The sequence below is a fragment of the Fulvia fulva genome, chromosome 9 (genome assembly GCF_020509005.1).
Source record: "Fulvia fulva chromosome 9, complete sequence".
Classification (NCBI taxonomy): Eukaryota; Fungi; Ascomycota; class Dothideomycetes; order Mycosphaerellales; family Mycosphaerellaceae; genus Fulvia; species Fulvia fulva.
In genome coordinates, this window is record NC_063020.1 from 3,542,578 (window position 1) to 3,565,440 (window position 22,863).

Here is a 22,863-nt window from a genome sequence, read left to right on the forward strand (position 1 = left end):
GGTGAAGGGTTAGAGGAATTTGATAACCTTAAGGTGAGTAAGGGATGCCTAGGATAGCGCACGTGACGGCGCTAGTGCTTATCTGAGCCTATCTATTGGCTCGGGAGCTTCCCGTCAATATGCCGAACAAAAGCCGTTATCGTTATCCTCCTACCTATTCACCTCTTTTACTAACTTATTATCCTATAGCTTATTCAAGACAACTCTACGCGCTAGAACAGCTTCTATTATATAATCGGACGTGCTATCACCATCGAGGAACGTATTAACACCTTCTGCTTCTAAAACAGGGACGATCCCACCATTAAAAACAATGCGCCCTCGACCAGTGACTAGTATCAACTCGACAGGCTATATAACACGCTACAGGTCTTCGAGATTACGACTATAGACACCTAGGGCGAGCAGAAACACCTCTTCGACTAGTATCCGACTCTCTGCTTTATGCTTGACACCCTTAACGCCTATAACACCGAGTATAAGTAGGAAACCGAGAAAGACGATTCCTTCGATTATCTCTCGAAATGCTACGAAGCCTCGTAGCGGAAGGTCGAGAAGTACTTCTAAGCCGCAGACGACATGCCTATCTACTACGCCGCAGTGATGCTAAACCCTATGTTGAAACACGCGTGGTTTGAAGACCTCTAGAGCGCCGGTACGAAAGATTAGCAGTCTTGGATCAAGAGCACGAAAGCACAGGCGATAGACATCTAGGAGACGTTATACAAACCCGCTAGCCAGATTAACACCTCTACGGATACCGTAACACCTCTAAAGAAGCGGAAGGGGAAGAAGAAGTAGTCACAATCGCAATCGCAAGCTATAGAGACTCAAACACAGCCTGTTGTTAAGGCCGATAGCGAGGACGATCTTCGAGCTAATCTGTCGAAGTTTAAGCGCCGTAAGATCACGGACTTATTTATGCTAACACTAAGGGTTGACTCATTCGAGCGCTACCTGTTATAAGCTTGTGAGCCTGATCCACACGCCGGCAAGTCACTAAAGGAGAGTAAGGACTAGAAGATAGCCCTATACGACGTGCTTAGATACTAGTACGCACGCCGAGATACAGAGCCTGAGCTAGCACGATTTGCCTTCGATACACTAGCACTGCCGCTTATGAGCGATGCTCCAGAGCGCAGCTTCAGTGCTGGCCGTGATATAATACACTATCGAAGATCACAGCTCGGAGACCTCGTTATAGAGGCCTGTAGTTGCCTCCGTAACTAGTACGGATCTCTAGGTAAAGGCGAAGATGTGGACAGTGAGGAGACGATAGTTACGGACTACAACACCAACTTCAACAAGCGGACGATGCAGCAACAGTAGGAGGTGTCAGAGAATGAGGTGAATGAAGAGGTACAGGCAGGACCGAGCAATAGCAGCAACACCTTGTAAACTACATCCACCTTCCTATTCAGGAAGGAGGTAACCACTGGTATGCTAATGGTGAGCCCAATATTCAGTTGGTTATTGGTTGGTGAGGCTCAAAATTTACCGGTAACCATACCAGTACGCTCACTGAATGTTTCTAATCCGGCAAGATTGGGTATCTGCCAGTCGCTGTTCGAGGGAGCCGTGGGTCAGCATACACCATGAAGTCAACCTCTAGACAGTATTGAAGGCTGACATACTTCAGAAAGCCCATGGCATTGACGAATATCTCAGCCTCGTCAGTGAATTGCTTGCCAGTCGAAAGGTCGGTGATCGTAACTCTCCACACACCCTCCTGGTCGAGCCATTCGGCATGGTCCACACGATGTTTCAGCCTCATGAAGTGTCCGAGGTCAAACTGGTCTGTCGTGCGCTGGAAGTACGCCAAGATCTCCGGACCAGAGGCGTAGTAGGTCGACCAGACCTCAGGGTTCCATGTGTATTGATAGATCACGCTTGGAATATCACACGCCACTCCTCTGATAAATTATCAGACTTGACAATTTTTGACGGTATTCGATGACTTTGGTGACATTCCGTCGCACAACTACCAGTTCACCTGGGAGCCGAACCCGGACTGGTCCCATTAGTAAGTTGCAATGCATGTATTTCTTGGGGTAGAATGTGGGAAAGCTCATCCATCAACTAGCTACTCCTCATGGGACGAGATCTTGGCCTATTTCCAGGGGATCACGACCAAGTCCGAGCTTTACAAGTACATCAAACTGCAACATAAGTTCGAGTCAGCGATCTGGAATGAAGACGAAGGGATCTGGACAGTCAAGGTAAAGGATCTAGTGACAGGGGATGTCTTCAACGATTGGGTACATATCGTGATCAACGGCACGGGTATTTTGAAGTACGTCGTCATATCATCCATGCGTATCAAAACTAATGAGACCGAAGCAACTGGAAATGGCCAGATGTCCCTGGACTGCACGATTTCAAGGGCGACCTCTTCCACTCTGCCGTGTGGCAGACTGACTATGACCTGAAGAACAAAAGCGTAGCGGTCATTGGGAACGGTTCTTCCGGCATCCAGATTGTGGCAGCTATTCAACCTGGTGAGACCTACTTTGCAAAACTACCTCCCTCGACATTCTTCTCTGACAACAGTACAGAAGTCAAATCCCTTGTAACATTCATCCGATCACCGACTTGGATCACGGCTGGGTTCGCACAAAGCCACGCAGGTCCGGGTGGCAAGAACTACGCTTTCTCACAGGCGCAGAAAGATGAATTCCGCGGCAACGCTGGCCACTATAGTGAGTATCGGAAAGGTATCGAGGGCGAGCTGAATGCTAGGTTCAAGTTTGTAAGTGGTGCCCACTCCCACATGTGAGTATATGCTATAGCGAACGCCAGGTCATCGCCGATAGTCCAGAGCAAGAAGAAGCGAGACAATTCTCCAAGCTGGAGATGCAGACAAAGCTCAAAGACGAGAAGATTCTCAAGCATCTGATGCCAGACAACTTTGCAGTCGGGTGTCGAATGCTCACGCCTGGAAATGGATACCTGGAGGCACTCACGGAAGACAATGTCAGGGTTGTCGTTGACTCGATTCAGAATGTCCAAGCAAATGGCATCCTGCTCAAGAATGGAGAGCTTCTGGAAGTGGATACGATCATCTGTGCGACTGGCTTTGACCTATCCTTCTGTCCTCGCTTCGACCTCATCGGTCGCGATGGCATAGCCATACACGAGAAGTGAAAAGAAACCGCAGAAGCGTACCTTTCTCTATCAGTCCCAGACTTTCCAAATTACTTCAGTGAGTCACTCGATAGGCTGCAGGTCCAATGAACCGCCCTTTGCTAACCAACCTCCCCACAGTGTTTCTAGGCCCCAACGCTCCCGTCGGACACGGATCAGTCTTACCCATCATAGAACACAGCACAAAGTACATCATCAGCATGATGAAGAAGATCCAAGCCCAAGACATCAAAGCGGTGGCACCAAAGGAAGAAGCCGTAAAGGACTTCAGCGAGCACATCCACGAGTTGATGAAGCGTACCGCCTGGGCGACCCCTTGCCGAAGCTGGTTCAAGAGGGGAACCATCGACGGTCCGATCGTCGCACTTCATCCTGGGAGCAGGATTCACTGGTTCCACATGCTGCAGAATGTTCGGTTTGAGGATTGGGAGTATCGGTATTTCACCAAGAATAGGTTCCAGTACCTTGGGAATGGGTTTTCTACGAAGGAAGGGCCCGGGAAGGATACGACGTGGTATTTTGATAATTCTGAGGAGGGGTATACTGATTATTGAGGTGTGATGTCGTCTGGTAGCATATGTTGGAGGCAGTACTGGTAGTCATTGGAGCTTGCAGCGTATAGACTTGATGATCTGGACAGATAAGATCCTTTTGCTGTGTGTTGCGCTTGCTATTGCATCGCAGGATGACCATTATGTTCCTCTCCCTCAAGCACCAACCATCCCTATTCTGCGTCAGCATCGATCCAAACATTCGCCACCTCAAAAACACCAAACACTCACCCCCATTAGGCGACAAAGTCGACCCCGTAACCAAACTCGCCCTCCCACACGTAGCCCAAACAAGACACTCCGCGACCTCCTCCGGCAGCCCAAACCTCCCAATCGCCATCTCACTCACCATCCCCGAAACCTGCTTATCCACCGTCCCCTCCGTCTCCTCCGGAAGTTGCCCTAGCAAAGGAGTCCGAATCACACCGGGACAGATCGCATTAACACGGATCAAATCTTTAGCATATCTGAGCCCATCCGTCCTCGTGAAGCCCAGGATGGCGTGCTTGCTGGCCGTATATGCGGGTAAATGGTCGTAGGCGATGAAGGATAGCATTGATGCCACGTTTGCGATTGAGCCCCTTGCTGCGAAACGGGAGTCGTCGGCTTTGAGGGGTTCTTGCGTGAGCATTTGTTTGATTTCTGCGCGTTGGCAGAGCCATGTTCCACGAAGGTTGACTCGTTGCTGCATGTCGAAGGACTCCACTGTGACGGAATCTGTTGGCCCAGGCATGAGGACTCCAGCGGCGTTACACGCGTAATCGATGCGGCCGAATGACTTCGCCACATTCTTGATAGCGCCGTCTACCGACTCTTCGGACGTTAGGTCTATGTGGTGTACTTCGACCTTGATATCTGCATGTTCGCTCTCAATCTCGCTTTGGACTTTGACGAGAGCGTGTTTGTTGAGATCAGCGATAGCGATACGCCTGCAGCCTTCCTTTGCGAACAGAAGAGCTGTGGCACGACCAATGCCTGTTGCGACTTTGTCAGCAATGCATTCACTCCATGTCTTGGCGTGATCCGGAACGCCGCTTACCAGATCCGGCACCGGTCACGAAAGCAACGCCAGGAAAGTGGAGCCCCATTGCGTGCTATGGAGTCTTGTGTACGGTATACCGCGATATTCAAGCTGAAAGTATTGAATTGCTATAGGATGGTGCACTTCTTGCACTATTCCTCTCCCGGAAAATCCGGAAATGCCGGCGTTGTCTTCGGTGTTCCATAATAGTGTGGCGAGACTTGCTGGACGCTGAGAAGTCATACACGTCGACTTCTTGACTTGCTGACCTGCAAGCAGAATCAGTATCAGGAATGCGCATGCGACGTACCTTCCCACGCGTACACCTACGCTTTCGCACTTAACAGCGATTGGCCCCAGTACCTCAGTCCCGCAGAAGACATCTTCCGCTATCTGACCCGGGTCGTTGATTGCTTTGAGCTCCGGAAGTTCATGAAGTTCAACGAGGTCGTCCAGAGCCGTGAATGGGACGAAGAGGAAGGATTGTGGCATGTCTCTGTGCGTAATGCGCTCACAGGCCAAATCATCAACGATACCTGCCACGTCCTCATTGGAGCCAATGGTCTGCTCAACTCGTGGAAGTACCCTCCGGACGCCAACGTGCAGGACTTTAGAGGACGGCTCATCCATACGGCAAGGTGGCCTGACGATTATGGGCCGGAGCAGTGGGCCAATGATCGAGTGGCAGTTCTAGGTAAGTGATCGATGTAGTAGAGGCCCAGCAACATGTTGAGAGAAGCTTCACGGCTCTGTTGCGACTGACATGCTCTTGCAATATCACTGAATTTTGCTGCCATACCCTCAAGGCTCCGGAGCATCGGCCATCCAGGTAGTGCCCACAATACAGCCGCACGTCAAGCACTTAGATGTCTTCGTTCGAACGCCAGTCTGGTTCGCAGAGATTGCGGGGCACTCTGGCGAAAACACCGATTGTAAGATCGTTAAGCGCATGCAGTAGTGAAGCGGTACTGACAGCTGCCTAGACGCACCTGAAGAGCGCGAGAGACTCCGGAATGACACAGAAGCTCTGGTGACAACAGCCAAATCAATCGAGGACGGGCTTAATGGGATTCAGGGAATCAAAGCAATGATGACCTCCAGTGCAGAATCCCAGATGGTCCGGAAGCTGTTCCAGACCAGAATGAGAGAGTACCTGACCGACGACAAGATCTATCGACCGCTTCTGCCCGACTTCGCTGTCGGCTGTCGTCGTCTGACACCCGGGAATCCGTTCATGAAAGCTATCCAGAAGCCGAACGTCTCGCTGCACAAAGCTGCTGTCAACCAGGTCCGTGGCAGCACCGTCATCGGTGACAACGGAGATGAGGTCGAGGTCGATACGTTGACATGCGCTACAGGATTCGATGTCGGCTACGTGCCCAAGTACAGAATGCAAGGCCGAGGGGGCATCACATTGCAAGACACTTCACCAGGAATCAGGTCATGGAGGGTGGTGATCTATCACCGTACATTACTTATGACGGACTGGAGAAGAAGTTCTACTCTGTCAAGTCTTCGGTCAAGGAGAATGGGAGGCCCTCGGGAAGGCGTAGCTTGGTCAATGAGGGTCCTAGCTAGACAGAGGAGTATCGTGAGAGCGTAGACATGGTAATCATCAACGTCTTGTCGTGTTCGACGCGTGTGCGAGGGTGGTCATGTTGTTGTGCTGGAGAAACAGCGGACCGCTGTCTTGGCCAAATCCACATCGGGACACGCACTCTCACAGGTGGACACGTGGGCGGGATGTCAATCGTCAATCGTGATGAGCAAAGTCCGACCGCTTGATCAGAAACGTGTGTCCGTTGAGTGGAATGCCAACAGCAATCTCCCCAGCAGGTGCATCCGCCGTGTCCCGTGGTAAGAAGCTCGTCATTTCTGCGCGTGTGTCGCAGCGCGTCAGGAGACGGCTTCTGTGCTTGCTTGCCCACGCCGCCGCCGCCGCCCCACGTCATGTGCTGCCAAAATCATGGAGACGTGGCAAGCGTCGCCCAGATGAACATTTCATTCTCAAGTTGAAGTGGCGTGTCACTTCGATCGTGATACTGGACTGAACGACCGATATTAGAATCTCAAGCATGACGACCATGGCACAGCCCCCGGTGGAAGAGCTGGCGAAGCGGTGGCTGGACCTCGATCAAGATGTTGAGACCAGGCACGAAATTCAGCAACTGCTTGACGAGAATGATGTGACAAAATTGGAACTTCGTCTACGGAAGAGAATAGCCTTCGGCACTGCTGGCCTACGGTCTTCGATGAAAGCTGGATTCGCACACATGAACTCCCTGACAGTACTTCAAGCATCCCTCGGACTGGCCGACTACATCATCCAGCAGAATCCAGGCGATCCTGCCACACTCCAGGTAGCGATAGGCTACGACGCACGGCATCGATCCGAGAAGTTCGCAAGGCTAGCGGCAACAGCTTTCCTGAGCCGTGGCCTGAAAGTGCTATGGTTCGGGCAGCATGTTCATACCCCAATGGTGCCCTTCGCAGTGAATGAGTACAAGGCCGCCGCGGGAGTGATGGTCACGGCAAGCCATAACCCCAAGAACGACAATGGCTACAAGGTGTACTGGAGCAACGGAAGCCAGATCATTCCGCCTCACGATAGTGGTATCGCAGCCGCGATCGAGAACGTGAAGACAATACCTGACTGGGACACGACTCGTGTTGACAACCATGAACGCGCCTCGAATATCTTTGCACCGGCTTCGAAGTCCTACATCGGTCACGTCACGGAACTGGTCTGGCCGTTGCCTTCAGTATCAGATGCCATGCCATTCACATACACACCCATGCACGGCGTAGGTCTAGTATGGATGAAGCAGATTGCATACATGCTCTGGTTTCGAGGACAGTTCATGCGAGTAGTGCAAGCTCAGGCAGAACCAGACCCAGAATTCCCGACAGTACCATTTCCGAACCCAGAGGAGAAGGGTGCACTCAATCTGGCCGTCCAGGAAGGGCAGAAGAATGACTCGAACATCATAATAGCAAACGATCCGGATGCCGATAGATTTTCAGCAGCAGAGCGAATATCGAAGGGACAGTACCACCAGTTCACTGGAAACCAGCTTGGCATACTCTTCGCCTCCCACATCTTCGAGACTTATAAAGGCGACAAGAGCAAGCTAGCCATGCTCGCCTCGACAGTGTCATCCCGAATGCTTGCAAGCATGGCCGAGAAGGAGGGATTTCACTTCCAAGATACTCTCACTGGCTTCAAATGGCTCGGTAACGTCGCTCAAGACCTGAAGAAGAAAGGCCTCGACCCGGCCTTTGCTTACGAAGAAGCCATCGGCTTCATGTTTCCCACGGTGGTCTGGGACAAAGACGGTATTGCAGCTGCGGCGGTCTTCCTCACAGCATGGCAGCGATGGAAGAAGCAGGGCATGACACCTTGGCAGAAGCTTCAACAGCTGTATAAGACATACGGATACTTTGAAGATGCGAACACATATCTCATATCGCCTAGTCCAGATGTCACGAACCAGGTCTTTGACGACATACGGAAGTCAAACAATGGAAGTCGACCAGAGTCGCTTGGACGACGGAAGATACTGAGATGGCGCGACCTCACTATTGGTTTTGATAGTGGAACGACCGACAGTAAACCGGTGCTACCAGTTGATCCAACGGCGCAGATGATCGCATGTTACCTGGAGAGCGTGGTGTTTACAGTGCGAGGATCTGGAACGGAGCCGAAGATCAAGTTATACATAGAGGCCAAGGGAGAGTCGTCGGCCGCGACGGCTAAGCAGGAAGCCAATGAGGTGTTGCAGGATCTACTCATAGAGTGGTTCAAGCCGCAATATGGCTTGAAACTGGCTGGTAGCTAGGCAGTATCATCACCATCCGTTTGCTTTCACGCCAAGTATGTGGAGCCCATTCGCGCAGTTCACTCTCCAAACTCTGGTCCGCCGGCGAGTTCAGAGACCATGTCTCCAGCAACATCATCCCTTTCCCACAGGTGGAAGCCGGTCCCGGACCACAAGTCGTAATACTCGTCATTCCTGCGATCTGGGTACGCGATCCTCACCTCCACCAAGTCCGACAGAGTGAGTCCAGGAGTGTCCGACTTTGCACGGATTACGTGCCAACGGTTACAGGCCTGTATGAGGATCTCTTGCATAGGCGGTTGCGTGAGCAACATGTTACGCCACGATTCCTTACTGGAGCTCGCAGTCGTGATGCCGTCTTGCCCTGGCCCTGATAGTCTCATGAGAAGCCGGTAATGCCATGTATGTATCCAAAGGAACGGATTGATGCTGATTGGTGTCTTCAGCGCTCGCGAGTTCTCTGTGACAGTGTAGCAGTAGGCAGCAGATCCAAGATGCTGATCGGTTTTGCTGTACTCCCGGCACTCATCTAACGAGGTGCAGGGAGGCAACTTGTGGCCTTCCTTCGCCTTGACCCGAAGCAGGACGTCGGAGCTGGGGCGCATGGAGAGTGCTTGCTGGAGTTTTGGAGATCCTTTGATGAAGGCCTGCCAGGTGCGGTCGACTTGCTGTGCGCGCAAGACATCGCGAACTGGCATCTCGAGTAGGATCATCTCGATGAGCTCTGGTATGCTGGCGACGGCGGTGCTGGCCTTGGGTTCCTACGCTGCATTAGTGGCGGTCGCATGACGATGTGGTAGTCACGCACCAGATGTTTGGTAGCGTGTAGTTCTCTACGGCGTCGAGTGCTGCGAGCTTGAGGATGCGGACTCGAAATTGGTGTAGGTGGTTGATGTGACTTGGGAAGAGGAAGTAAGTCAATGGCGGAAGAAGCAGTGGCGAGAGGCAACGTCTGCGGGAGACAAGGATGTCGGCTCTGGCCGCCTGACCCGCGATCACATGCAAACGCTTTTCGCGACATCTGCATTCTGCACCTGCAATGGCCCATACAAGCTTACGCCTCACGGATGCTCTCAATCGGTACAGAACATGACCGTGCTGCTGCCTTGACGTTCGACCGCGCAGTATCATGGCACCACTCATCATCTCTTCGGCCAGGGGACAGTCCCGAGCACCCAAACCACGCCCTCCGCGCCTGCTGGTACCGGACGATGTTGAGACGATCACCTTCCTGTGCCCATGCGCAAGGTCGCAGTGTCGGGACATACTTGCCAATCTCTGGATCACATACCACTCAAGTCCTCCTGCAAGCCTGCAGAAGCAAGCAACGAAGAAGGAGATCTTCGTCTTGACTAGAAGATTATGCACGAATGTGGTGCCTGAAGGAATCGACAATCACAAGGGCACATCCTGGGAACCGTGTCAAGCGGATGCAACTGGTCTAATCACCCGCGACATCGCCCAGATCAGTATTGGCGAGGTATGCATGTCGATGCCAGTGTCGAGTAGAGCCCGGACTGATCATTCTTCCTTCCCAGACATTCCTCATAGCTGCACAAGCCATCTACCTCGCTCATCACCGCCAGCTCAAAGCACCGTGCAGATGCCGCCGCTGTCGTGGCCTGGACAGACGCCCACTTCTAAAGCTGCCCGCAGAACTTCGCAACAAAATCTACCGCCTCGTCCTCGTGTTCGAAAAGCCAATTAGTGTTCGCTCTTCCTGGCGGCAACCCCACCTGCTTCGAGTGAACAAGCAGATCCGCGAAGAGGCATCCTCCATCTACTATATCGAAAACACATTCAGCATAACCCTGTCCGACTTCAATTGCGTACCGTACCGAAGATTCATCCTGCGGACTGACATTAACCGATTCTACGAGAAGCTTCCAGCTGTACCACAATACGAAATGTGGACAACAGCCATGAGTTGGGGCAATTTGGAGTGGTGGCTCTTCCTGTATTACCGAGGTAGGACTATGCAGCAAGTCTCGAGACAACTCCCTTACTGATCGTACTTCTCGCAGGACAGATGCCTGCCATAGCATCGACAGCTGGATATCATCATTTGAGGATGAAGGTTGTCCCGCGTGCCTTCAAGATAGTGAGTCAGCTCAGGGCGGAAGGGATGATACGGGGCCGTATTCACCCGGTTTTGCTAGAGTTTAAGGAAGCCGTCGAGGAACAGGCTAATGGTGCTTGGGTGTGGGTGTGATCAATACTGCAGGAATGAGGGCAGGGCGATTACAGTCGCGTCAGATGCAGTCTCAAAGATCTCCGGATGTGTGACGGACCTGCTCACAATGGGATGCCGATGTTGGAGGAACACACTGTAACCCTACTCTGTGCATGTCATAGGTGGTATGAAACGACCATTCAACCCTTTCGCGATGGAGCATGCCCAATCTTGGTCGTAGTCTGAGTGTGGCCTTGAAGATCGCAGTGTTCCACTGTTCTCCTGATTTTCAACCACTCGACCTAGCCTGTTCTGGGAGAGTCTGCAGCATCACCGGCAGACCATTCTATTCTTCCATGGAACTGCATCGACTTCCGTGGTCATGCGAGCTCGTTGTGGAAGCGTCTATTCTGCGAAGTGGCAAACTGTTCAATCGCGACAGCAAACATGGCCTTCCGGCACATATACCACCTGTCGCCAGCAAGTTGGAGTTCTTGAGAGTACACTCGCGGACAACAATCATGTCTAGCCCTCCATCCAATGTCGGTTCCACCATGCTCCAAGGTGAAGCAGCGAAGCACGCGATGGCCAACAGTGATGAGGATGCGAGGAAGTACTTCGCAACTGCCATTGAAGCAAGAGAGCACGACACCCAAGAAGAACCTCCTGTCGAAGATCAAATCGTCGCAGGAGATGAACCAGGTGTTGAAGAGCAAGGAGGAGACAACAAAGCCTCTGAAATCGACGACGCTCTTGTCCGGGACGATCCAGACCAGGCCGCCACTTCAGCAAACGCTGGCACCGAGGCGGCCACTGAAGAACCTGATGCCGCAAGCCCAGAGTCCAACCCACGCGAGAAGACGCCCAAAAACAGAGACAGCCCAGCAGAAGTCGGACCGCGAAGCCATCACCGCTAGGTGCAAAGTCTACGGCCACAACAACCTCCAAATCGGGCAGACCTTCAAGAGCCGCGCTGAGATTCGCGAGAAGGACGGACACAGCATGACATCCACAGGTGTATGTGCCGGTAAGGACGGTGCATACGCAGTCGTAGTGGCGGACGCATACAGCTCTTTCAACCGTGACTTTGGCAAGGATATCGACTTTGCAGCTACTGGCGTCAACAGGCTTCGGCTCGGTGTCAAGCTGGACAACACGTTCGTCAAGGCGATGGAACGGTCGGTCCATGGAAAACAGCCGGTCAGGGTGTTTCGAGGCGCGAGGAAGACGAAGACTGTCAAGAATACGTATCAGACGTACTTGCTTGACCAGAGTCATGGTGGTTTCCGGTATGATGGGTTGTACGACGTGATTGGCACGGGATGGACAGGCGAGGAGGGGAAGAAGTATCAGGTGTTCCACCTGAAGAGGCGTACTGACCAAGCAGCGCTGGACCTGTCGCTGTCATAGATGTACGTCTCGAAAACAATAGACTTCCTTCGGAGTCCAGGAGAATGCCAAGCGGCCTACTTCGAACTGTCATGTTATACATGCTCTAGGTATTCCACGTCTCTATCGTATCAGCAGCAGCAGCAGCACCTCGCTAAAAAACCACAATGCGCCACAGAGTTCTACTATAACTCATCATGCTTCAGCACCGGGTCCGGCCTCCCAGTATCCTTATGCAGGTCCACCCTCTTCTTTCTATATTTCTCCCACGTCGCCCAGAAATCCTTCTCCATGCCGCTTTCCATCTGGTCTGGTAGTACTACCACGTACTCAACGTGTAGCGCGCCATATTCGGGTCCGTCGCCTCGCCAGTTCCAGGCTGGCATGCCCTCACCTTCTATCACGTCCACGTGGCCAGGCTGTATGACTTGTCCTCGTTTCCGCGATAGCTGAACGGTGTGGCCGTCGAGATGTGTGAGGTTTCGTGTCCAGTCTCCCATCCATGCTTCCCGTAGAGATAGCACTTCGCGCCAGAAGAGGTTCAGGTCCTTCCGTCGGAAGAATGTGCCATCCGTCTTACTTTTCTCGTCCAACACCGGCTCTTGCTCCGTCAGATGCACGACCAGATCTCCCGCCTGCCAATCCGGCGACTCATCTCCCTCATTCTCGTAGTTGACTCTCACGCCTCGTGGCATACCCTTCTCCACTGAAATATCGAAAGCCTCTTCTGCGCGCACGACTCTTTCGCCCTTGCACTTCTTACACTTATGCTTGATGATCTGTCCGCGACCACCACATTTGTCACACTGCATCTGCATCTGTTGGAAGATCCCTGGTGCGAGCATTTGCTTGCGAATGACCATTCCTTGCCCTCCACACTGTTCGCACTGATGCCGTGAATCGTCCTCTGCTCCCGTCCCTGAGCACGAATCACAGACGACCTGCTTCTCAATCTTGAACTCGTGGACTGCTCCCGTGTAGAAATCCTTCAGAGGGAACGCGACCCGCACCTCCATGTTGGGTCCCCGTCTTTGGCCATGCCCGAAGTGTCCTCCACCACCGAAGAACTGGTTGAAGATATCGAATGGGTTCCTGCCACCACCGCCTCCTTGCTGTTGCTGCTTGCGTTGCTTTACTCCCTCGGCTCCGTATTGGTTGTAGACTCGGCGCATCTCTTCGTCGGAGAGGGTCTCGTAGGCTTCGGAGACTTCGACGAATTTCTTCGCGGCGGCTTCATCGTCAGGGTTCTTGTCGGGGTGGTACTTTTTGCTTAGACGTCTGTAGGCTTTTTTGAGATCTCGTTCCGAGGCATCGCGGTCGACTTCGAGGAGCTGTTGATGTGATGTGAGTGCTGTGTTGATCATTGCAAGAGTGATTTCGTACCTTATAGTAATCTTGTGCGGCGACTGCGAGGACTAGACAGGCCAGTGCCAGTATAGAGAAGTTGATCAGCATCGTGGGCTGTTATCGCGTGCTTCGATTCGACATGTGATAAGGTTTGGATGCGATGGGGAAGTGTTCGTGGTGTTTTATGCGTTCATGTCTCCTTATGAATTGATCGCAAAGGTATCCAGGAGCTGTGTGTGTAGTTTGAAAGAAAAGTGTTCAGTGGTGTTGGAACAATGGTTGTCGGAAGATGCAGCCCATGATCAAGGGCCTTGACGTATCGACAGCTGTCAAGTCCGCCAAATTCTAGCGCAAGGGACCAAATCTACATTCAGCCTCATCCTCATCACGAACGCGTCTGGCACTCACTTGTGCCCCATCATCATGTGAGTGCGTGTGCTCTCGCTGCATGTATCGAAGTCCGTCAACAGAAGGAAGACTACGAAGATGTCAAAGCCGAAGCGAAAGTGACCATCATGGTCTTGCGTCCGATCCAACGACCACGACGACTGCATGCCTCCAGCAGCATCCAAGATGACCTTGCATGGACGAGGAGAGCTGAAGACTGTGCAGTCTGCGTGCATGAAGCACATCATGGCAGAGTATATACCTCTTCAAGTGATTGTACCTATTGATACATCACGCCTCCAGCGACTACTGCCGAGGTTATGTTGCAACGATATCCAGGATGAGACATCAGCAACAGCGATATTGCAACATCGCGAACATCATGACAGGGCCTGACCTTCAGGTGCCCCTCATATGCAAACGCGCAGGTCACATGGCTGTCATGTGAGCGTGAGTCTGGCCACAACGTCGAAATGGCTGTCGAAGCATGCTGCTACATGTCCCGTAGTCATGCCACACAGGAGGACAATGCCATCAAAGCAATGCGTATGTGTACGGCACAGCTATAACAGGAGGCACACTCCCAGTAGCAAGACATATCGCGAGAGACATCACATCACAAGTGGTCGGAGCGAACGCCGCACGCGTCAAATCCCATCCTTCGGAGCCTGCCTGCAACGCCACACTCGCGTAGACCACTACCGGCTTCGCCTTCGGGACCTGGTAGCTGAGTTCGTTCACATTCGGAATCCCCCAAGTGTCTCTCCTGACATGCCGTACTACACGACAATTCATATCGAAACGTACCGTAGCCTGGCCTTCGCTTGCAAACAGGAATTGAAGGCCTTCGTAAGTGCTTATACCATTTCCATCCTCTCTGTTGCCTCCATATATTCCTCGTTCCATATCGCCCAGTATGGTGTCTCCTTCTCCTCCACCACCATCATCATCATCATCATCATCATCATCATCATCATCATCATCACAGCAACAGCATACCTCAAAGAACAAGCAACCGCAGCTTACAGCTACACCAACATCGACCACTACTGCTCCGTCATCGCCACAGCCATCCAACACCAGAGACCGGCTGTGCACCTCTACTTCCTCGATCGAAAGGCAGCAGCAGCAGCAGCAGCAGCAGCAACAGCAACACAACGTCGCGGTAGTGACAGCTTAAGAACGTCGTCATCATCGACCTAAACATCACCACCGTCCACCTCATCAACCGTCACGGAACATCTTATCTTCACCACCACACCCACCACCCAATCCACAAACCAACAATGTCAACCCCCCCTCCTCAAACCCCTCCTACTAGTCAGCACAGTCCTCGGCTCCGCGACAGCCTGGGCAGCGCTCCTAACAGCCGACCACTCCACGCTCCCCATCTCCACGGGTGCGTCAAACAGCGTGGCGGACTGTTTCAGTAAATTCGATCAGAAGTCGCGGGATCATCATAGGAGTCCTGAGGAGGTGATGAGGATTCGGAGGGAGAGGCATGCGTTGATTCGGGCTTAGGGGGCGGGGTCTAGGTAGATGGAAGGGGAGAGGGGCCAGGTTTGTGCCTCAGTGGCGAGACATGTCAAGGCTGTGGCATTGGAGGAAGGAAGAGGGAAGAAGGGAGTGGCAGTTCGAGGAGTAGAGGGAGTGTTGATGGGAGATGCCTCTTTGATTAGTCGTTCTTGTTGATTAGAAGCTGGGAAATTGGGAATGTTGGATGATTGAATGGTATGATGCATAGTAATCCAAGTCCTTTGTACAATTCGGTCCATCCCTGGCAATCATCCAAGCGTTTGATTTCTTCATCATCAGGTCTTTTGTTGATCACGTTATTGCTCATACCAAAGAACTCCCAGGGTGAGAGGCTCGTTTTAGTTCGCACCGCGAACTAGCGTCGTTCCTGATTTGGAAGGTCCATCATCCATGATGTCCTGGCGACATCTTTGCCAAAAGCACCTCCATCATGTTGGCTACTCATCTCTTCCCCGCCGCAGCTTTCGCTTCTTCGATTGCCTTCATCTTCTCCCTCTGCTGTCGACTGCCGCCCAATTTCGGCCCAGTAGCCGGTACAGCACTGTTCGCAGCGCCTCGTTGAGCCGGAGGTGGCGCGGGAGGCCTTCTTCTGTTCTGATCCTCAAGGCTGGCGAGGAACTCAGCCTTGAAAGCCTCTGCTGCTGCTTCATCGCTGTCGATACCAGTGGCTGCAGCTGCGGGTCGGTCATACATAGGTACTTGACTCTCCTGCATGATGCGATCTACCATAGCATCCCGAGCCATGGCCGAGGGATCAATCTGTGGTTGTCGCCGACGTTGCTTGTTACGTATGCGGTCCGCATGAGCTTGGGCGCGTCGTTGGGCATTGCTGGTCGCGTGGATGGTGTCGTGACTTGGGGCGCTCATTGCGGCGGTGCTTGCAGGTGAGGTGGGGACTGATGAGTGAACATTCGTGTCCGCTGGACCACCAATCATATGCGATCCATCGGTCAATGTGGGCGTGGACGTTGACGAGCGTAGTTCAGCCAGTTTCGAGTCTACATATGCCGTCCTACGTTGTTAGCTCCTTATTGTTCGATACGGTTGGGATCATGTTGGTGTAACGTACAAGTGCTTGTCTTCTACGACAACTTTACCTGTCGGCTTCATGAAGCGGTCCGTCTGCACGACGTCCACTTCATCCTGCTTCACCGCTGGGACCAGTGCCACTTGCATGTCGGACTCAGCCCTTCTTTCCCCTTGGGCGCCACTATTCGAGAAGCTGATGCCATGCTTCTTGGCTGCAGGTCTTCTCACGATTGATCGCTGCTCTGATCCATCCTGATGTCTCTGTTCAGGGTTGGCCTCGGTGACGTCCAGAGCATCGCTTGGTGCATCATCCTCGGCGATTCGCTTCCTGGACACTTTTCTGCGCTTCGAAGCCCTGAACAGCGACTCAGAAGGTGCGGCCGCGCCTTCAGACATCCTTCCCGGCTGATTTGCCTCCTGTGATGAGATGTGAGGTGGACCTGCAGGCTGCGGCTCGGTGCGTAGTTGCCAGGATGTTATGGATTTCTAATCGTGCATAATTTTGGTTGTCGCACAATTGCAGAAATTCTTGTTCTTGGCCACGATCCAAGGATGAGCGCTGAGACTTTCTGACCAACGTGATGCACGATGTCACGATGTGATGTGGAGATGGTTGTTGCAGGGCATGTGTTGGCAGAGTTCGTGAGGTCTGTAAGACTGTAAGTACTGTAGTGGGGCGGAACATGGCCGAAACTGAGCCGTGCAGCAAAACATGTACCCAGCATCGATCACTCATCACATCACTGACACCTTCTTCCCTCTTTCGCACATTCACAACGCACGCCCGGGTGATGTTCCCCATGTGCTTCGGCGTCGGATGTTTGTGAAGGATGAGAGAGGATTCTGCCATGGCCTCTCCAGCCAGCACGGCGTAAGATAATGCCGGCGATAAGCAGTTGGAGAAGGCGAGGTCTGCCCACCGCGCGCGGACACCTGCCGCCGGAGAACGGAGAAGTGCACCTCGCACCTCGTACACAAAAGCTGGACCATTACTAATCGCACTCTCTCTGTACGAGCCCGAGCTCTCGGTAGCTGGCCGTGCTCGCCAAAACGCGCGTGGCCACAAAGGCGCCATGGCGAGTGTCATTCAGAAGGTGGAACTCCGCGTGAGAGGTATAGCTAAGTAGCTGCACCCTCTCCTCCTCCTCCTCCTCCTCCTCCTCCTCACAGCGGCAAGTAGACACACCTCTCGTGTACTCATCGTGGCTTTCCGCACAACTCTCCGCAACATGACCAACTTCCACATCGACATCGTGTCAGACACCGTCTGCCCTTGGTGCTATGTAGGCAAGAACAGACTCGACTTAGCAATCAAGCAACACAAACAAGCGAACCCAAACGATACCTTTACCACGAGCTGGCACCCGTTCTACCTCGCTCCCGATGCGCCCAAGGATGTCGATAAACAAGCGTACTATGGTAAGAGAGAGCCTAGAGATAGAAGAAGATATACGAGAGACTATAAGGAGGTCCACTAACGGCAGAGCGACAGAGAACAAGTTCGGGGCTCAGCGAACAAAGGTCATGCAAGGACACCTCGCACGCCTGGGGAAGCAAGTAGGCATCAACTTTGCCTTTGGCGGCAGGACCGGAAAAACGCGCGACAGCCATCGCTTGATCCACCTGGGCAAGACCAAAGGCGAAGCAGTCGAGACGAAAGTCGTCGAGAGCCTGTTCAATGCGTACTTCGAGTCGGAAGAGAACATCACCGACCGAGAGGTGTTGATCGCGCGCGGTGTCAAAGCCGGTCTGCCAGAACAAGAAGTTCGAGATTGGATCGAGCAGGGAAAAGGCGGCGAAGAGATCGACAAAGAGGTGGCTGCAGCGAAGCACCAGTCCATCAGCGGTGTGCCCAACTTTACCGTGAATGGCAAGTACGAAATTCAAGGTGCTGAGGAGCCGGCTGCCTTCTTGCAGATCTTCTCACAGATCAAGGATACCTGCGGAGACAACAACAATGCCCACATCCAAGCTGGCGGAGGAGACACATGCTAGGGCAGATTTGTGGAAGGACTGAACGATAAGTGTAATTGCAGCAAGACAGCGATGAGATACCAGATTTTGTTTCAGGAAAGTATCATTCAAGAAACGAGCCATGTCACAGGGGGGAAAGTGGCACATTATATGTAAGAAGCGATACTTGCGCGAAAGCCGGAAGCGTACCGATTCTGATGACTTTACGAAGTTTTAGCGAGAGAACTTCATCTTTTCAGTATACCACGACCGAATCTCACAACATCCTCGCATCTAATCCCACTTCCCTTCGGCACATGCTTACAGATCTAGACACAGACAATGTGCAATGACGGCAATAAGCTCCCTCACCTCGCTTACGCTCGACCTTCCACCAAGCTGCGTCCAATTCTCACCACGACATCCAAACTTCTTCGTCGTCGGCACATACTACCTGCACGGGAAGGAGCAACAAGGCGACCTCGCCACGGAGATCACTGGACCTGCCTCCGATGTAGCCGGCGATAACGATGAGGATCCTATCACTGCACCCTCGCAACCTCAGAAGAGAACAGGCAGCTTGATACTCTTCAAGGTAGAAAACGACCAGATGTAGGTAAGACCCATCCATCTCGCTCCACTTCCACGGCATGCTCCCAAATGTGGTCTGACAGCTCCGTTCCACAGCACGCGGCTCTCAGCGACAGCCACGGACTTTGCGATTCTCGATATCCAGTGGGCCAGACATTCCGATGGTCTGGGTGATCTTCTCGCGGTTGCAACGTCGACAGGGTTACTCGCATTCTACCGGCTGAGGGTAGCTGCAGGAAGTGGCTTTGGGGCAGAGTTGGACCTATCGTCCACGCATGTGATTGCGGACCCGGCGGTTCTGGTCCCGTCACTCACGTGGCATCCTACCCGCGCGCAGGTTCTGGGAGTTACGCTCTCTGATGGGAGCGTACAGCTTTGCGTCTGCGAAGGTCCGCAAGAGGCGTCTGAGCTCTGGACCCAAGATGCCGTGATCCGCACCACAACAATCCACAGCCATGAGCTCGAAGCCTGGACTCTCGCCTTCGCACCCATCTCAGCAGAAGCAGAAGCACAGGGAACGAAAGTCTTATCAGGTGGCGACGACATCGCGCTGCAGTGCTCCCACATCAACGATACAGATACAGCTACAGCTACCAACGAGCCCACCCTCCTATGGCGCGACCGCAAACTCCACGACGCGGGCGTCACTGCTATCCTCCCTCTTTCCGAAAGTCTTATCGTCACGGGGAGTTATGACGATTACATTAGATTACTATCCATCCCCACTCCCACCACCGGAGGTCATCGCCAAGTCCTCGCGGAGCTGAATCTCGGCGGCGGAGTCTGGAGGCTGAAGGTCTTACACGCTGCTGGAGGTGCCGCAGGCGAAGTGGTGGCCGAAGGTCTTGATCTTGCTACCTTCTACTCAGCCTTATCGGCATCAGCAGCAGTACCTACAAGGTCAAGGTCCGTACACCCCATCTGATCCCCCGACTCTTCCAGAAAAGCGCAAGCCCAAGCGCAAAGGCACATGCCAGAAGACCCGCTCTCACACCCACCCACACCAAAATGACGCAAGCTGACACTCCCATCTTATGCACAACAGCATCGTGCTACTCTGCAGCTGCATGCACGCCGGAACCCGCGTCGTTCGACTGAGCTTCGCTCCGAAGAAGAACGACGATGGGGTCTGGACGTTTGAGGTGCTGGCCAAGTTCGAGGAGCATGGGAGTATGAATTATGGGAGTGATGTGCAACCCGTTGCGAAAGGGATTGGGGAGAGGATGGTTGTGAGTACGAGTTTTTATGACAAGGTGATGTGTCTTTGGCGGGTCGATGGAGAATTGTGGAGGTTATGAATTGATGAGACGATGGAGTGGTGGTGGTGGTGGTGTTAATAGATACGTTTCGTGCCCTAAAGATAGCATCGACGATATGATATGATGTCTTCTGCGTGCCTGACGCTATGCTGTCAAAGCGCTATACACTTACAACCCAAGCCTCGGCCGTTATTCGCAAAAGAAAGTACAGTACCGTCAGTCAGTCAGTCCCGAGGTCCTCGTGCTCGCCAATCAAAATGGTATATCCCCGGAAGAATATGCCCCAATAAACTCCGTACATCGCGCTCATCACGCGATGCCATTATGCAACAAATCGTCACCAAGCTCGCTCAAGTATGCGTAGTGTGTGTTTCATCAAATGCAAAGTTGCAAAGGTCGTAGCTACAACTCACACGCGCGTGATGTGAGCTGCAGCATTCATGCAGCACGATGCGTTGCATGCTTGTTTCGGGATCGGCGTTTGTCAAGGTTTGACGCTCGTGCTGGGAAGAGCTTCTTCGAAGGTGTAGGCCTGTACATTTCGAAACATCAGGGCTCTCCGGGACCGCTGACTTTGATTTGCGGTGTCGGAGGGGGTGGGACGCCATTGCTGTTGTCTCGTGCTCGGCGCCATTTGAGGACTGGTATGCGCTTGTCGCCCTGAAAGAACATCAGTAAAAGCGATAGCCGACGAGAGATGGTGATGGCTTACCTTGACCTCTGTCGGCTCCTCGCTGCCCAGCACGAGCACTTGACCGTCTTCCTCAAAGCGATGCGTTCTGATCTGGATGTCGCCTATCCAACCTGGCAAGCTACAACATTGGAACGTGTGCCGTAGAATCTCTTCCCGACCGAGACCTTCATTGCTGATGTAGTATGGCCCGCAATATGCGAAGCACCGCTTGCCAGCCTCAGCCCATTGCGGCTCTTCTCCTTCGCCGCGCTTGAAGCTTTGTTGGCCGGGTATGAGCATCTGGGCGGACATGTAGCCATCGGGAGTGTACATGATGAATCCGGTAACGTTCTTGGTCATGGGAAAGGTCGGCCGTTGTACGGGTGATACTGGGGTTGGGTATGCAATGTATGATTCCAGCTTCCACGCGCCGACTAGTCTCTCTTTCAAGGGAGGCTCAGGTGGTGGTGTCACGCATTGTTCCATCGTGTAGAGTCCTTCGTTCAGATCGTCGTAGTTGGTGCCGGTCATTGGAGCGTCCTCCAGTTCAAGGCTCGGCACAGGACATGACGCTATCCTCCGTGGCTTTTCGGACCAAGATGTGGTCGCCATCTTGTTGTAATGACCATTGGTGAAGCTAGGTTTCCTGTAGGGTTCTGGCTTGAACGATTGTCTGTCTGGCGACGGCGACCTGATAGGAACTGAGGAGAAGCTGAGCTTCATAGGCGAGACCACGACTCGATCTGGCGAGTAGACCTCGACAGGCGAAGGCTCCCTCGTCCTGCTGGTCCTCGAGCGAGACCGTGACCTCCGTCCAGGTAATGCCTTGGGGACCTGGAGGTATTGCGTCTGGGGCATAGTTGCTACCAACATCGAAGCGGCAGTGTTGCTGTGTCGACAGTAGTTGGTGGAATAGGCGTGTTGACAACAGTCATAGACGAGGCCGCGGGCTCGGCTGAGTGAGCGTTTCGGCACATGGTGATGGCTGAGGGAGGGCGGGTGGTTGGTAGTATGTATGCTCCTACGGCGGGTCTGAGTTGGCGAAGTCTCAGCTCGTGCTTCTGGCATGATGAGGTCGTCGAGCTGCGCGCTAAGCACCGTGGCACCGGTGGGGCTCCAGCCAGCCGGGAGCGGCATCGAAGCAACAAAAGTCCGATGGACATCATACATGGCGCAAGGCCACTGCCGCTTTGGGCCTGGATCTATTGATTCTGCACGAGGGTACCCGCTGCCTCAGCGCCGCCTTGCTGCTGACCACTCCGGCTTGGCCCGGCTTGGCCGTCGTTCATCAATTTCCTGCGCCCGAGACTCCATCAGCAGCGTCATGATACATTTGTGATATCAGTGATGGAGGGCATGCTGTGCGCTGCTGTCACGCGTGCGTTGCAGCTGTGCGTGAGGTCAGGGAAAGGCAGACAGCGGTTGCATGTTCCCGGTACTGTATGCATGCCTGGTCGAGTTCTAAAAGTGTCCTCGGATCTGACGCGCATTTAAACGCAAGGTCGTTGCCGTGAGCTTGTTTTGCGCATAGCCCTGCTAGATGCTATTGATGGTCGAAGACACGGCGGCTGCCAGCTGGAGAGACATGGTTGGTCGTGTGATTCGGAGACGGCCCCAAGACATGGGCAAGCTCGAGTGTTGACAGCATCAACGACAATAATATGGCATGGCCCAGTCGTCGTCACCGGCTACAGCTCACCAGAGTCTCGGGCCCACGACAGCTTCATGCTGAGCTTGCTTGCTGAGCTCGGCCGCGGGGAAGGTAGGAAGAACTTGCTCGTCTCAGAAACATTGCTTCCATTTCTTCTACACTCACAACTCTACACCCTCCAGAAACAACATCATCGCCAACGACGACTCGACAAGCGTAACAAAACAACTCCCACGTGTCTGTCAGACTGGAAGCACGCTAACGAAAAGCTAGATTCTGATTCACCAGACCCGGACAGGTATGCTCACGAGCACCTTCCG

General features: G+C 53.2%; 14 protein-coding genes across 14 annotated transcripts; 9 read left to right on the plus strand and 5 right to left on the minus strand.

The window, feature by feature from the left end:
- Positions 1 to 2,033: 2,033 nt before the first annotated feature.
- Positions 2,034 to 3,144, plus strand: CLAFUR5_09681 (FAD-binding monooxygenase aflW; the record flags this gene model as incomplete). The annotated part of the gene is made up of 3 exons (XM_047908829.1): positions 2,034 to 2,293; positions 2,341 to 2,749; positions 2,800 to 3,144. The coding sequence occupies 3 exons, from the start codon at positions 2,034 to 2,036 to the stop codon at positions 3,142 to 3,144; spliced, it is 1,014 nt and encodes a 337-aa protein (XP_047765781.1).
- Positions 3,145 to 3,230: 86 nt separating this feature from the next.
- CLAFUR5_09682 (Putative sterigmatocystin biosynthesis monooxygenase stcW) lies at positions 3,231 to 3,698 on the plus strand (the record flags this gene model as incomplete). The annotated part of the gene is made up of 1 exon (XM_047908830.1): positions 3,231 to 3,698. One exon carries the CDS (start codon positions 3,231 to 3,233, stop codon positions 3,696 to 3,698), a length of 468 nt encoding a protein of 155 aa, XP_047765780.1.
- A 153-nt stretch (positions 3,699 to 3,851) lies between these two features.
- CLAFUR5_09683 (Short-chain dehydrogenase srdC) lies at positions 3,852 to 4,783 on the minus strand (the record flags this gene model as incomplete). Its single annotated transcript, XM_047908831.1, has 3 exons — positions 3,852 to 3,868; positions 3,927 to 4,670; positions 4,735 to 4,783. 3 exons carry the CDS (start codon positions 4,781 to 4,783, stop codon positions 3,852 to 3,854), a joined length of 810 nt encoding a protein of 269 aa, XP_047765779.1.
- Positions 4,784 to 5,148: 365 nt separating this feature from the next.
- Positions 5,149 to 6,319, plus strand: CLAFUR5_09684 (FAD-binding monooxygenase moxY; the record flags this gene model as incomplete). The annotated part of the gene is made up of 3 exons (XM_047908832.1): positions 5,149 to 5,410; positions 5,523 to 5,648; positions 5,700 to 6,319. 3 exons carry the CDS (start codon positions 5,149 to 5,151, stop codon positions 6,317 to 6,319), a joined length of 1,008 nt encoding a protein of 335 aa, XP_047765809.1.
- Positions 6,320 to 6,791: 472 nt separating this feature from the next.
- Positions 6,792 to 8,555, plus strand: CLAFUR5_09685 (putative phosphoribomutase; the record flags this gene model as incomplete). Its single annotated transcript, XM_047908833.1, has 1 exon — positions 6,792 to 8,555. One exon carries the CDS (start codon positions 6,792 to 6,794, stop codon positions 8,553 to 8,555), a length of 1,764 nt encoding a protein of 587 aa, XP_047765778.1.
- Positions 8,556 to 8,614: 59 nt separating this feature from the next.
- Positions 8,615 to 9,268, minus strand: CLAFUR5_09686 (uncharacterized protein; the record flags this gene model as incomplete). Its single annotated transcript, XM_047908834.1, has 1 exon — positions 8,615 to 9,268. One exon carries the CDS (start codon positions 9,266 to 9,268, stop codon positions 8,615 to 8,617), a length of 654 nt encoding a protein of 217 aa, XP_047765808.1.
- A 416-nt stretch (positions 9,269 to 9,684) lies between these two features.
- Positions 9,685 to 10,767, plus strand: CLAFUR5_09687 (uncharacterized protein; the record flags this gene model as incomplete). The annotated part of the gene is made up of 3 exons (XM_047908835.1): positions 9,685 to 10,035; positions 10,094 to 10,523; positions 10,580 to 10,767. The coding sequence occupies 3 exons, from the start codon at positions 9,685 to 9,687 to the stop codon at positions 10,765 to 10,767; spliced, it is 969 nt and encodes a 322-aa protein (XP_047765777.1).
- Positions 10,768 to 11,325: 558 nt separating this feature from the next.
- On the plus strand, positions 11,326 to 12,138 carry CLAFUR5_09688 (uncharacterized protein; the record flags this gene model as incomplete). Its single annotated transcript, XM_047908836.1, has 1 exon — positions 11,326 to 12,138. The coding sequence occupies one exon, from the start codon at positions 11,326 to 11,328 to the stop codon at positions 12,136 to 12,138; it is 813 nt and encodes a 270-aa protein (XP_047766498.1).
- A 164-nt stretch (positions 12,139 to 12,302) lies between these two features.
- CLAFUR5_09689 (DnaJ-related protein SCJ1) lies at positions 12,303 to 13,572 on the minus strand (the record flags this gene model as incomplete). The annotated part of the gene is made up of 2 exons (XM_047908837.1): positions 12,303 to 13,448; positions 13,501 to 13,572. The coding sequence occupies 2 exons, from the start codon at positions 13,570 to 13,572 to the stop codon at positions 12,303 to 12,305; spliced, it is 1,218 nt and encodes a 405-aa protein (XP_047765782.1).
- A 1,050-nt stretch (positions 13,573 to 14,622) lies between these two features.
- On the plus strand, positions 14,623 to 15,054 carry CLAFUR5_09690 (uncharacterized protein; the record flags this gene model as incomplete). The annotated part of the gene is made up of 1 exon (XM_047908838.1): positions 14,623 to 15,054. The coding sequence occupies one exon, from the start codon at positions 14,623 to 14,625 to the stop codon at positions 15,052 to 15,054; it is 432 nt and encodes a 143-aa protein (XP_047766301.1).
- Positions 15,055 to 15,828: 774 nt separating this feature from the next.
- CLAFUR5_09691 (uncharacterized protein) lies at positions 15,829 to 16,812 on the minus strand (the record flags this gene model as incomplete). The annotated part of the gene is made up of 2 exons (XM_047908839.1): positions 15,829 to 16,399; positions 16,457 to 16,812. The coding sequence occupies 2 exons, from the start codon at positions 16,810 to 16,812 to the stop codon at positions 15,829 to 15,831; spliced, it is 927 nt and encodes a 308-aa protein (XP_047766302.1).
- An 833-nt stretch (positions 16,813 to 17,645) lies between these two features.
- On the plus strand, positions 17,646 to 18,411 carry CLAFUR5_09692 (uncharacterized protein; the record flags this gene model as incomplete). Its single annotated transcript, XM_047908840.1, has 2 exons — positions 17,646 to 17,835; positions 17,909 to 18,411. The coding sequence occupies 2 exons, from the start codon at positions 17,646 to 17,648 to the stop codon at positions 18,409 to 18,411; spliced, it is 693 nt and encodes a 230-aa protein (XP_047766303.1).
- Positions 18,412 to 18,718: 307 nt separating this feature from the next.
- CLAFUR5_09693 (Diphthine methyltransferase) lies at positions 18,719 to 20,258 on the plus strand (the record flags this gene model as incomplete). Its single annotated transcript, XM_047908841.1, has 3 exons — positions 18,719 to 18,981; positions 19,057 to 19,866; positions 20,006 to 20,258. 3 exons carry the CDS (start codon positions 18,719 to 18,721, stop codon positions 20,256 to 20,258), a joined length of 1,326 nt encoding a protein of 441 aa, XP_047765965.1.
- A 510-nt stretch (positions 20,259 to 20,768) lies between these two features.
- Positions 20,769 to 21,765, minus strand: CLAFUR5_09694 (uncharacterized protein; the record flags this gene model as incomplete). Its single annotated transcript, XM_047908842.1, has 2 exons — positions 20,769 to 20,879; positions 20,932 to 21,765. The coding sequence occupies 2 exons, from the start codon at positions 21,763 to 21,765 to the stop codon at positions 20,769 to 20,771; spliced, it is 945 nt and encodes a 314-aa protein (XP_047766304.1).
- Between the last annotated feature and the right edge of the window lie 1,098 nt (positions 21,766 to 22,863).